This window comes from Heterocephalus glaber, unplaced genomic scaffold (genome assembly GCF_053883595.1).
Source record: "Heterocephalus glaber isolate CG9 unplaced genomic scaffold, H.glaber_assembly_v1.0 deba00001547, whole genome shotgun sequence".
Classification (NCBI taxonomy): domain Eukaryota; kingdom Metazoa; phylum Chordata; class Mammalia; order Rodentia; family Bathyergidae; genus Heterocephalus; species Heterocephalus glaber.
Genome location: NW_028258340.1, coordinates 8844127 through 8857987, shown reverse-complemented (window position 1 = coordinate 8857987; position 13861 = coordinate 8844127). Strand labels below are relative to the sequence as shown.

At 46.0% G+C, this 13861-nt stretch overlaps 1 protein-coding gene across 11 annotated transcripts in view; it reads right to left on the bottom strand.

The window, feature by feature from the left end:
• Positions 1-9412: 9412 nt before the first annotated feature.
• Positions 9413-13861, bottom strand: part of Bcor (BCL6 corepressor) — a 121425-nt gene continuing 116976 nt past the window's right edge. For all 11 annotated transcript variants that reach the window (XM_021262572.2, XM_087189848.1, XM_021262570.2 and 8 more), the window contains 4 exons: positions 13407-13552; positions 12449-12526; positions 12081-12237; positions 9413-10563 (listed from right to left, as the gene is read on the bottom strand). In XM_021262572.2, the coding sequence (XP_021118231.1) occupies positions 10272-10563; positions 12081-12237; positions 12449-12526; positions 13407-13552 (673 nt within the window). In that variant the 3' untranslated portion in view covers positions 9413-10271. The remainder of the gene's footprint in view (positions 10564-12080; positions 12238-12448; positions 12527-13406; positions 13553-13861) is intronic.

Here is a 13861-nt window from a genome sequence, read left to right as displayed (position 1 = left end):
TAATAAAAAAAGTCTGGGAATGTAGCTCAGGACTCCTTGGGTTCAATCCCTAGCACAGAGAACAATGGAGGGAAGGAAGGAAGGAAGAAAGGAAGGAAGGAAAAGGAAGGGACATGCATGAAAAAACACCAGCTTCCAGAAGCAAATTGGGGGCTGGGGGAGCAGCTGAAGCCGAGTCTGTCTGCAGCCTGGTGAGCACACAGCCCTTGGAAGCAGAGCAGATCCAGCCCACTTGCTCTACCCTCACCCTCCTTCCTTAGACCATGCCTGAGAGGGGTGAGCAGCCCATGGGGAGGGACGCTTGAAAAAGCAGCAGGCAGCAGGTTTGAGGCCGGCAAAAAAGCTCCGCAGGGTGGGCGGAGGGGGCTTTGAGCCAAAGCAGCCGCACCTCCTCACGGTGGCCCTGCCACTGTCGCCAGCCTTCAGGCTTCCTGGCCACTCAGGGGAGACGTGACTGAGGACTCCACCTTCAACAATCCTTCCCTTGGTCTAGATCCTCTGGGGAGGATCAAGAAGCTGAGACCACCCAAATCCAAACCCTGAAGCTGAACCTGAGTAGGTGTGTAGGGGCAACCTCTTGGCCCTTCTGTTTTGGTCAGAATCTGAATAGCTGGTAGTAACTTGTTTTTTTGAGGCGCTGAGGCTGGAGCCCAGGCCTCAGCCTCAGTAGTGACACATTTCACTCTCCTCTCATCCTGCCCTGAGGAATCAGTTGGCAGAAGCGCTGAAAACAGCCTGAGGCTCCGGGGTCCAGCACTTTTCTAGCCTGCTCCAGGCTCTGGGTTCCACTCCCAGCACCCACTCCCAGCAAGGAGTCTGAGATGGAAATGATGATTTTTTTTCTGCTCTATTTATGACTTCGAAAAAAATTCTCAAGCCTATAGAAAAGTTGGGGCTAGGTGTGATGGAACACCCTGTAATCCCAGCACCTGGGAGGCTGAGGCAGCAGGATACGAGTGAGTTTGAGGTCCGCCTCTGAACTACATAGCAAGACCTTTTCTCTCAACAAAACAAAACAAAACAAAACAAAAAGCTCAAATCCTAGAGCAAAGTTGCAAGAACAGTTTAATATACCATTTGCCTAGCTCCCCCAATTATTAATATTTTGTCATGCTTTGTTAGCTGGGTGAATACTTTTGTTCTCGAACCATTTGGAGGTAAATTAGAGGGCCAGGGATTTAGCTCAGTGGCACTGTGCCTGCCTCACAAGCACAAGGTCGTTACTTCCATCCCTGGTACCAAAACAACAACAACGAAACCAAACAAACAAACAAAAGGAAGTAAATTAGAGACATCATGATAATCCACTCCTAAACACCCTAGCATACATCTCAAGAGTGAGAACATTCTCCCACATAACCACAATGCCATTATCATGCCTAAGAAAATTAACATTTATTCAATAATGCCCTCTAATTTATAGTCTTTATTTCCATTTCCCCATTGACTATAGTGATAGAAACCACACCAGTGGTTGCTAAGGGTGTGGGAGGTGTTGAAAGCAAAGGGTCACAAGGGAACTTTTGGGGTGTAAGGAAACTTTTCAAATGGAAATGTGTGATTCTTCATTGGGATTGCTAGTTACATGTGTGTAAAACTGCCAAGACTGAGAACTGTATATTTAAACTGGTGCCTTTTATTATGTATACATTATACCTAAGTAAGACTGCCTTTAAAAATGTCCCCAAAAGCTGGCTATGATGGCACACGCCTGTAATGCCAATCCTCTGGGAGGCTGAGGCAGGAGGATGGCAAATTGAAGCCCAGTCTGGCCAATTTAGCAATTTAGTAATATCCTGTCCCAAAATTAAAAGTTTTAAAAGATGCTGGGGAGTCACCTCACTGGGAAGGCCCTGGCTTTAGTCCCTAGTACTGGAAAAATAAATGTCCCCGGTAGTCTCAAAGTGCTTTATAGCTATTTTCATCCAGACCCAGCACTCTATCAATGTTCATACATTACATTTGGTTGTCTTTTCTCCTCTCATCTGGGACATTTGCTCCTATTTATTTTATTTTTCATGATGTTGATTTTTAAGAACAACAAAAGCCCAACCAGTTATCTCACAGAATGTGCCACATTCTGGGTTTATCTGTTTCTTCATGATTGGATTTAGGTCACAAATTCTTTCTTTTATCTTTTTTGTGATAGTGGGAATCCAGCCCAGGTTCTTCCACAAGCCAGGCAAGTGCTCCACCACTCAGCTACATCTCAGTCCTTTATCTTTATTTTGGGATTTTGTGTGTGTGTGTGTGTGTGTGTGTGTGTGTGGTGCCAAGGATTGAACTCAGGACCTTGTGCATTCAAGGCAGGCTTGGTGCCACTGAGCTAAATTCCCCGCCCTCTTTTTTCTTTATTTTGAAACACAGGTTAAATTGTCCAGGCTGGGCTTCAACTCTGGATCCTCCTGTCACAGCCTCCCAAGTAGCTGGGGTTGCAAGTGTATATTGCACACCTGGCTTATCTGCCACCTCAGGAGGCTTCTGGAGCCTGTCTGGCCCTGTAGAGACCAGCTTGCCCTGCGAGTTCTTTGCTAGACTGGACTCTGCCGCCTTTTTTCTGGGAAGCTCTGCTCTTGTCAATGGAGAACAGTGTGCAGATGCCAGAATAAGTTGGCGCTAAATGTGCCCGAAGCCACCAGGCTGTCTGGTTTTCTCAGCCATTTTAAATGTTGCGTTGGCAATCGGTAGCCAATATCCTAAGGCTCCTTCTCTCTTCCCCACGTTCCACATTTGTATGTTCTCATCACGCTGTGTTCCCATTCCAAGTATATGTAGCATTTGGTCCCTTATGCTGTATATGAAAGACTGTCGGAATTATACCACAAATACTACAACAAGAGTGCTCAGTCCTCTGTCCTTTTAGGAAGACCCCTGGCGACCTCAAGAAGGCTCCCCCACCTCGCTTGAGTGGCTTGGCCCATCCCTTGCTTGTGAGAGTGGGAATAGATTTTTTTTGTTTGTTTTTACTGAAAGGGAGTTCTGCTCTCTGGGTGGGCAAGATTCCCAAACCTTCTGCTCTACCTCCTCCAGCCCCTTCTTCCTGTGCCCCAGGGGGTCTGGGGGTCCTCATATCCTGAGGCTTAGCTGTTAAAGGGTAAACATGGCAGCTTCAGAGCTAGTAGAAGCTGCTATCTGCCCATGTTGTCCAACCCAGCCATGTCTGTGAGCGAGCCCAGGTCCGTTGTGACTGTTACAGGGTGCCCCGTAGCAGGGGACTTGAAGTATATTGGGTTGAACGGGATTTTTCCCGTCCCGTCCCACGGAGCGCTGAGCAGGGGAGGTGATGAGGGGTGAGGGAGCCATGCTGCTGAATTCTGTTTGGCATTCCCCTCTTAAGTAAAATGAGGTGTCTGGGGGTGGGGCAGCCTCTGCTGTTGGTTATAAGATACACCCGGAGGAGCAGTTGTCCCATTCAGTTATTTGAGCAAACTACTGTAAATAACTTGTTTTGTCTTTGTCAAATAAAGTTGTTTTGTTTTTATTTTTGTTTTTGTTGTTGTTGTTGTTGTTTTTGGTACCAGGGATTGAACTCGGGTCCTTGCGCTTGTGCAGTAGGCGGTGAGACCACTGAGCTAAATCCCCGGCCATTTTGTTTTTATTTTGATTTTTTAAAAATTTATTTATTTATTTTTTTGGTACTGGGGATTGAACTCGGGTCCTTGAGCTTGTGAAGCAGGCGGCGGAACCACTGAGCTAAATCCCCGGCCCCGATTTTTTTATTTTTAAATTTGAAAAAAAAAAAAAGTGCTGAGCAAAGTTCACATGGTTTGTGCAGGTATATTTCACTAAGGACTCATGCTCAAGAGTACTAAATTCAAAACTTCCTTAGGCTAATTCTTTTCCCATACGGCAATGTTATTAACGTGGTACAAAGGCTCATTGGTGCCTGTTTATATTCAAATGCAGTGTTTGCCTTTCTTCTATTTTTATTTAATTTGCTTTTTAAAATATTTAAACATTCACATGGTTCAAAAGTAAAAAACTATATAAACAGGGACACAGGGAAGGAGGGCTGGGGGTGTGGCTCAGTGGCCCTTGTGTAACACGTCCAAGGCCCTAGGTTCCATCCCCAGCGTCGCAAAAACAAAACAAAATAACAGCAAAAATTATGAAGACAAAACAACACCCCCCCACACCTCTGGTTTGCAGGAACTTGCACATTTGTTTGTGAAGGAGGCTTTTTTTTTTTTGAGACAACCTCTCACTATGTTGCCAGGTTGGGCCCAAACTCCTGGGCTCAAGCCATTCTCCTGCTTCAGCCTCCAAAGTAGCTAAGACTATAGGTGCACATAACTGTGCCAGACTCTACTTTACTTTTGGTACCAGGAATCGAACTCTGGTCCTTGCGCTTGTGAGGCAAGTGGTGAAACCACTGAGCTAAATCCCCCGCCCCAGACTCTACACTTTTTTGTGGTGCTGGGGACAGAATTGGGGCCTTGAACATGCCAATCATTCTACCACCCAGCCAAATCTTAGCCTTCTTTTCAGTTTTTAAAATGCAGTTAATAGTCAGGGATTTAGTTCAGTGGTTCCAGCGCCTGCCTTGCAAGCGCAAGGTACCGAGTTTGATCCCTGGTACCAAAAAAAAAAAAAATGCAGTTAATACTTTTTTTTTTTTGAGATGTGGGCCTTGCTATGGAGTCCAGGCTGGACTTGAGCTCACTGTGTACCCCAGGCTGACCTCAAATTCCCAATCCTCCTGCCTCAGCCTCTTCAGTGCTGGGATTCCTGACGTACACCACCAGGCCAGGCTTTGGAATGAACCATGCTTGATGGCCGAGGCGGGAGGATTCCGAGTTCACTGCAGGTACCCTCGTCACTGTGCAAAGTGGCCCTGTTGATCCTGTGGGTGCCTCTCAAGTTGGCTGCTGAGTTTTCAGGCACAATCCCACTGGCTTATTTCGTATGCCACCTCCCTTTCTGAACTCCCCCACGCAAAGTGGAACCAGCCATTTCATAAAGGAACCTGTTCTCTTTAGAGGGGAAGGGTATTTAGAAACCACAGTCAGAGGTCTAGTGGTACTTATCAGTCCATTTCTAGGCTTTTCCAACAGAAACTTTTTTTTTTTTTTTGGTACCAGGGATTGAACTTGGGACCTTGCACTTGCGAGGTAGGCGATGGAACCACTGAGCTAAATAAATCCCCACCCCAGCAGAAACTTCTTTAGGATGAAATACCAGTTCATAGTGATCTCTACCCCCTTCTTTTGCGGTGTTGGGGACAATACTTGGGCCCCCTTGTGTGATAAAGTGCTCCACTACAGAGCCCTACCCCGGCTCTTGCAAGGATATTTCTGATTCAATCATAGAACTTTTTGTCTAATCTCACCAATCCTGTATTTTCACATCCTTTCTCCCATGATAAAAATCCTAGCTGTCGATACCAACATGATTTTCCTTTATCTCACAACAGGAGAAACTCAAGCTAAGGACAGTGCACTATCACCAAAGATAGGATTACTAAACACAACTTCAGAGGCTGAGGCTGGAGGATTCCAAGTTCAAGGCCAGCCCTGGCAACTTCGTGAGATCCTATTTATATAAATCAATAAATAAAAAGCCTGGGCATGTAGCTCAGTGGTCAAGCGTTCATCTAGCATGGGCAAGGTCCTGGGTTCAATCCTCAGCCCTGCAATAACAAGACCCCCCCCCCCAAAAACCCAAACAACAAAAAAACCCCAACCCAACAATTTAAAATGTTCCTACAGTTCTTTCTGTGCTTAGGGTACATCCACAAGACTAAATATTTGCCAGGTACAAGAGATTACCACATTTACTTATTTACAGGATTGGAGACAGAACCCAAGGCCTTCACACTGAGCTATATCCCTAGCCCTTTTTCAAAAATTTTTGAGACAATATCTCCCTATGTTGCCCAGGCTGAGCTCAAAACTTGTGAACCTCTCGCCTCAGCCTCCCAGAGTGCTGGAATTACAAGCCTGCGTCATCACACCCAGCTTATTTATTGTCTTAAAGTCACTGAAATAGTTCTTTTCTGTCTGGTTGTGATATCAACTGAATATATGTTTAGTTGTTTAATTTCGCTTTTTAATTTATAGGAATTGCTTCTGGTTTGCAATTCTGAAAACTCTCAAGTCAAAACTGTACCCTGAGCTGGGCGTGCCCAATGGCACAGGCCTATAATCCTAGCACTCTGGGAGGCTTGAGGCAGGAGGATGGCAAGTTTGAGCCTAGCCTGGGGAACTTTGAGTTGCTGTCTGAAAAACAAAAGGGGCTGGAGATATAGCTGAGTGTAAAGGCTTTGGATTCAATCTCCTGAATGCAGCAAACAAACGCAACTGTACTGTACAACTCTTCCCCTTCTTCCTCAGGGGTGACTTAAAAGAAAAAAACAAACCCTCCGTTAACTTCACCATTTAAAAAAGTAAAGTAGATAGGAGGTGTATGCTTTAACTCTGACTGTGTGTACTTCCCTTCACTTTGTTTTTTTCATTTAAGGATAATACGCTGAAGATTGCTCCAAAGCAATTTAGAGAATTATTCTCCAATTCTTTCTACAGTTGTATATTTATTGTTAATTCAACCAGTGCCCCACTAATGGAGATTGGGTGCTCTTGCTCTTTCGCTATTACAACTATTAGGCCAATTTTGACAAAACAGAAAAACGAGGCTGAGAGGATAAGCAATTTGCCCAACTTCCCACAGATGGGAAGCATATTAGATTTGATTTGGCTGGAACAGTAGAAAAACTAAAAAGAATAGTGGCTTTGACATAATAGTTTATTTTTCTGAAATGTAAAAGGTAGGCAGGGTGGGTACATGGGCTCTGCTCCACTGGGTCCTCGGGGACCCAGGCTCCTCCAAACTTCCTGTTGTGTAGGGCTTGAACTCCACACCTCCAGGCCCAAGGTGGCTGCTCTAGCTATACAGCTGTCACAACCATTCAAGCCAGAAGGAGATAGCACTGGGCAAAGGACTTGCCTTTGGCCCTCAGGCACATCTTCAGAAGTTGAATGAACCACTTCTGCTCTCTTCACACCCTCTCAAGCTCCTTTGCACCAGTTAAACTCCATATAGCTCCATCTATACCGACAGGGAGTTCCTTTACATCCCTACTGGGGCTCTCTCTACAGAAGGCACACTCTGTACCCCTGGGGGGCCCTCTTCTACAACCTTGGTGGGTCCTTCCAACTCTAACGGATGGATCTGCACACACCCAGTGTAATGCCATCTTCCACGATCACCTTGCCCGGGTGGTAGAGCCACACCCCAGCGAGCTGTCTCTGCTGTCTCCTCTGTGCATGCGCACTCACACCCCTGGTGAGTTTCACCTTGGACAGCCTCCCACCAGAATGACCTCACCTCCTGCATGATGGCATCACACTGGTGATGGGCCACACCCACAGCCCAATGGGTCTGGACTTGCGACCACCACTCCAGGGGATCCCCCCTGGGATTTCTTGGACATGGGCATTGAGCTTTTTGACTTTGCTTGGCCCTGGCCATCTAACACACCCCTCAGTTCTCCCATAGCCCGATTTCCAACTACTGGGAGAGGGTTCTGGCAGTACAGGTCCTGCCTTACAAGCTCTTCATCCATAGACATCTACATCATCTCTTTACTTCCCCCACATTCCTAAGCTGGGGTGGTGGGGGGGTCCCACCTGCCTTTTCGGCTTAATAACAGAATGAGCCAGGTGTGGGGCTACACACCTGTAACCCTAGCCCTCTAGGAGGCTGAGGCAGGAGGATCAAGTTCGAGCTCATCTTGGATAATTTAGTGACTTTGTGTGACCCTGTCTCCCCCCGCATCCCAAATTTAAAAGGGTCCTGGATTCAAATTCCTAGTACCAAAAGTAAAGAAGAGACTAGCCATTGTTCACCCAAGATAGAAACCTCAGGTGGGCTTGGGACCCTCTTTATTTCCTCCAGCCCAAATACACAGGGCCAAACACCCTTGAGCTTCTGCTTTCTTTTTTTGTATTTTGAGACAGGGTCTCGCTATGTAGCCCAGGCTGGCCTCGAACTTGTGGTGATCCTCCTGCCTCAGCCTCCCAGTGCTGGGATTACAGGCACGTGCCATGCCCAGATTTGCCATCTCTTTAATTGATTCCTAGTGAAGAGCCCCTTGTAGTAGCTCAGGTCCCCCCAGTCTGCTTGTGCTTTAATAACTTCTGCACAGATGTCCTGCTGGACTTGCTATCTGCCTTTTTCATTTCTCCACTCCTACTTCTTGTTTGGGGTGAGTTCCTAGAAAACTAAAGTTCAGCAAACTATTAGCAAAGGTTGACTGTGCAACAGGGGAGGGTGTGTTGGCACAGGATGATAAGAATTCTATTTGTGGAATGCTTGGTTTTAATGGTGGAAGTGCCTATTTTTTTAAATCAGAAAAACTAATAGATCAAAAACTGTAACAGTTGCCTTCTGACTTCAGCACACATTCCAAGTCATTTGGTGCCCAATTTCCAAAAAAAGGCTCTCTGCGTTATGTGACCAGACTGGGTCCCTCCTCATGTGCCCTGTGGTCTCTCCCCACCCTGCCCCAATCTGCCCTGGCTTAGTGCAGGATGGTAAAGCACCCAGGGCATTCTGAGCACAAATGGATATAACAGAGGACTTGGGTGCCAAGGTGGTCTTTCAAGGGCTGGAGGAAGAAGTCAGGAACAACTCTAGAGCTCCAGGGTTCAAGAACAATCTACCGAAGCTGTGATCCAAGAATTAGGAGGCTGCCACTGTGGCTACCACCGCCATGTTGCATCTCATCACCCACAAAACTGAAGGCCAGGTGCTGAAATGCTGGTGCTGTCACCAGCAGGCAGGGGTCTCTTACCTTCCCTTTATATTTCACAGTGGTGGGGATGGACCATGGGGCCTCGAGCATGCTAAACACGCACCCTAGCCTCTCATCAGCACCAGAGATGGTGGGAAGATGCTTCCACCTCCTGCTACCTTTCCAGCTGGACACACCCACATGAACCTAGCTGCAAGGGAGCCGAGCAGTCTTCAGCTTTTAGCCTCTGCAGTGAAGGCCAGATGTTAAAAGGATGTAGGACAGCAATCAAGTGCCAAGTGACAGCACCCAAAGCAGATACTTCTGGAAAAAGGAAGAGAGGTTGAAGCTCTTGGTGTTGACAAAGAGGCCAAGCCAGGTAAAAAGGTGACAGAACACAAGGAGGTCCAGAGGACAAGAAGTGACACTGCAAATAGGGGCTTTCAGGAAAAGCTCTGCTAACAATCAGGGCTGGCTATGTTAGTGCAGTAGGTCAAGGGCAAAGGCAATGAAAAGCTTGCCAGAGAGCACTGAAAGAGACTGGGAAGAGAAAGACTTCAGAGATGGACAGATGCATGTCCAAGAACTGGGCTGTTAGAATAGGGCCTGCAAATAATATCTGAAGTTAAATCAGTGACAACAATAATGCTTTGGGAACACATAGGACACAAGACACTTCAATTTTCTCCTTTCTTCAACAGGTTTATTGCCTTTTAAGAAAATTTTTGTAAAATATAAATACAAAGGCAGAGAATTTACTTACAAAGTTAAAACACAGATTTCAAACATAAACACACAATTCAGAAAATTTTAGTTTTATGTACATTTTCAAGCAACCTCAACATATTATGTTAGTTTTCAATATTTTACAGGATACGGAAAAAATAGCTCAGTCTTCTTTAAATAAGAGCATAAAATGTTTAAACATATAAACAATCCGGTTTGATGCGTGAAACTAATTTCACAGCTTTTAAATTAGGATATAAAAGTTTCATACAATTAGTTGTTGTGTGTGGATATGGTTTGAATTTATATTACACACCACTGGATTACATCCAGTAGCATCTACCTGGCCCAAGCAGGTACTCTGTAAACAAAACATAAAGTTACATCATCACCAAGTGCCTTCACCGAATTCGCTCCCCCAAACCAACCACACGCTTCTGACCACACATTACAGTTATGGCCTCTGTCACCAGAGCTTTGTATGAAATTGAGTCAAAGTGTGGAGCTCCTTTTCTTTTTTTCTCCTTAAAAATGAACAGAAAAGAAAGACATGTTCCAAGTAAAAACAAACATACATATCTCAAAGCATGTGTGAATTAAAAAGTAAAGAAACATTACAAGTTCGTAAAAACTGACTTAAAAGTTTAAAAAGAAATGAACAGGTTTCTAAGTCCTTCTGACTGGAGTAATTTCTCTTATATAAAGAAGAGATTTTTTCATATGTAATAGTGTCCTTTCTTTACAGAAATAGTCGTGTTATGACACATATGCACAAGGATTAACACTATAACACACTGTACAGTGGCTCCAGCGCTCACCAGTAGTCATCTGAGACCATGTCGCTGGGATGCAGCCACTCCACCGAGGAGCCAAGCAGTGTCTGCAGCTCATTGGTGAACTCCACCAGGTCCAACAGCTCCTTGCTTTCAGGGTTGAAGGCCTCCAGGTCTTTGGAGCAGGAGAACAAGAGGCTTGCAGAAACTTGCCGGTACAACTCTGCCTCTGCGATGGTGACAATTTCCACGTTGGGAAAATTGCAGCGGAATATTCGGGAGGACATTTTTAATTTTTTAAGCACGTCTGAGAGCAGTAGCCAGTTTCTCGGCCTACAAAACAGAAAGACGAGTGGTTGGAGTTCCCAGCAAAACAAAAAGCAGTCCCAGCTATTACTTAGCACTCCGGGACTAGTCCCTTGCAGCAAGGTGGGCCGGTTCCCTTCCGTCTGAACCCTACCCTGCCTCCTCTGACCACTGTCCCTGCCTAGGAGCCCTGGACCCGGCTGGCTTTGTTTGGTGAGTACATCTGAGGGGAGGACCATGTGACTGGTCCACTGGGGTGGAAAACCTGGGGAAAGTCCTGCTCACCCAGCTTCAGCCATGACTTGGTCTGTGCCTCAAGTCCACAACCCAACCCTGCACCTCTCCTCAGAGCCTCGCTGGCAGAGCACCATGAACACAAGGGCAACTTTCCTTTCCCAATTTCCACCACCTCCCATCAATCCTTTCCTTAGTGATGGAGGTGGGGGGTGGTGCAGTACAGGTGCGTGCTGGGGCACAGTACTAGGGATTAAACCCAGGGCCTCTCTCACATGCTAGGCAAGTGCTTTATATCCCCTGCACCTCCCCCTCCCACCTCAGCCTCTTGAGTTCTGGTATTACAACAAGCTTGTACCACTGCACCGTGTTTTAACAATTGGTCACCTTTTTTGTGGTGCTGGATAATAGAACCCAGGGCCTTCTGCATGTTGGATGAGTGCTCTACCACTGAGCTATATATATCCCAACCATTTTATTTTATTTTGAGGTAGGGTTTTGCCCAATTTTCTCCGTCTGGCTTTGAATCTGAGATCCTCCTGCCTGAGCATCCTGAGTAGCTGGGATTGCAGGTGTGAGCCACTGTGCCCAGCCTATAGTGAAACTTGAGGAAGGTGCAGCTGGGAGTGGTGGTGCAGGCCTGTGATCCCAGCACACAGGAGGCTGAGGCAAGAGGATCACTTCAAGTTTGAAGCCAGCCTGGGCCACACAGTGAGTTCAAGGACCCTGTCTCAAAACACCAAAAGAAAGAGAAGGAAGGTGCTATACTCCTTAGATACAATCAGTCATGTGTTATGATTTCTGTTATTATTTATAATAGTATACATGTTTGCAACTCATTAAACACCTTTGTTAAACACATAGCAAGCACAGGGCCTGGGCTACATAGTGAGTTTAAGGCCATACATAGTAAGACTGTTTCAAAAAAAAAAAAGATCCCAAACATCACATGTGGTGACTGTCCTATCCTCACACAAGAAGTGTTTGTGTGGAATTCAGTACACCTCACATGTCATGCCCGAGAAGGCCCCTTCCCAGTGTTCGGTGACTGAAGTATCCAACATGCCGAGTTCTGGGAAATGACAGCCACGGACTTCCATGGTGACGTAAGCCTCACCTGACCCTGCTGGGTACAGTAAAGCTCATGTGTATGGACCAGTTCTGAAGAAGATCTACTGCATTAGGTGGGTTTAGTGGGCATGTAAGAGTTCTCTCGCCTACCCCCATCGGCATCAAGGGGCTTTCTAAACCCTGCCACCCAAGGAACAGCTCCCTCCACTAGTTTTCAACCACACAACAGCCACACTCACCCTTGAGCGACGGACACTTGGATGTTATAACACGGCAAAAGGGGGCTTTCAGAAAACTCAAATTCGAACATATCGCTGTAGGAGTCATCGTCATCATCCTGGTCTTCTGGTCCCGGGGGATTTGCTAAAACCTCATATCCACTTTCATCATCTGGCTCTAATGTAGGGCAAACAAGAGAGAGGAATCAGTGAGCTACAGCAAGATTTCAGCTGTCAAAAAAAAAAAAAAAATGAAAGACTCTAAATAACAAGATTCTTTCCCAACTGAGTCCTGATTCTAGTGCCTACCACCCGCCTCCCTCATGCACAGCAGAAAACAATGTTCTAACCCGTTAGCTTCCCACTGAACTTAGAACAATGCTGCTCACCGCACACAGAGCTGCCATAGAACTCCCAAGAGCCACCGGAGTCATCGTCACTGCGACCCTGTAGGTCATTTAAATAATCTGCAGAGAATTGGGGGGGGAGAGGAAGCAAGATAAAACCTACTGTCGAGTACAAAAGGCTACCTGAGTAAGGGGACATCTTCCCTATTCAGGACTGGTTGGCGTGTCGGTTCCTGTCTTCCCCATCCTGTACATCACTGGTGCCATTCTCTGAAGCCCTGTCCTCTGCATTATCTGACCAAAACTGAACACGGCCCACCTGCCTTCCCGAGGGACAGGCCACCCTGGTCCACCAAAATGGAGCTGGACTAGCAAGCTAAGAACTTTTCAGCCTTCGTAGGCAGAAGTAAAGTAGCTTTCTATTATGCATCTCTTCTTTGATAAACTCAAGTTGCTACTCCCAGTAAGTGTCACTTAAGGTAAACAAGGGTGAGTCACAAAACATTAGAGGCATTCTTTGGCACTAAATGTCCAGTAAGGAATTTAACTGCAGGTGCCCGACACTCGTGAAAACCCTGTATTTCTGCTTTAGGGAGCTCATAATGCCTGGGGCTTAAAATATGGGTCATCCTATGACCAATTACCAAGCAATCTAAATAATTTCATATATAGGTGGTTTGAGTCATTTTACCAGACTCATAATGTAAAACTAAAGAGCCATTTTAAGTGAAAACTGCATTTGTAGAAAACACAAGCAGTTTTACAAAATCTATTAAAAATTAGAATGAAGAGTTCAATTTTAAAACTCTAGCCTTTTGATTTGTGCCCTGTCACATCCAACTCTAAGGAATCTAGTCATCATCTAACTCCTTTTGCAATGCTGGAACCCAAGCCCTCACACACGAGAGGCAAGCACTCTACCTCTGAGCCTCAGCCCCAGCCCCAGCCCAAACCCCAATCTAGCTTTTTGAGTAAGGTCATTCTTTGAACTTTGTCATACCTGTTAAAAACTTTTCCATAAGCTCGCTGTGTGTCATTTTCATGATGGTTCTACCTGAGTATGTAGCCAAAGTAGGATCAGCACCATAGGAAAGCAGCAAGCGGACAATTTCCAAGTGGTCGTTCTCTACAGCATCATGTAGAGGCCTGTAAAGAGGCAGAATGCATTCAGCTTGTGCAGGTCACCCTCACCTCCCACTCTTGTTCCGTCGTGACAGGCTAAAAGCAGGCACATGTCCCTCAGATGCTGACCCTCCTGGGTCCAGTGCGTGTGCAATGTCATTACCGTGGCAGACAGGGAAACCGGGGCACCGTGATTGGTCCAAGGTCAAGCAATGAGTTATGCTGTTATTTCAACATCTAACTCCTTACAGGGCCAGTGAAAAGACTTATTTCAGGTCTCATGCTCAAATGCAAGTCTATCTTAATGGTAGGCCTAAGGAGGAACTCAAGTAT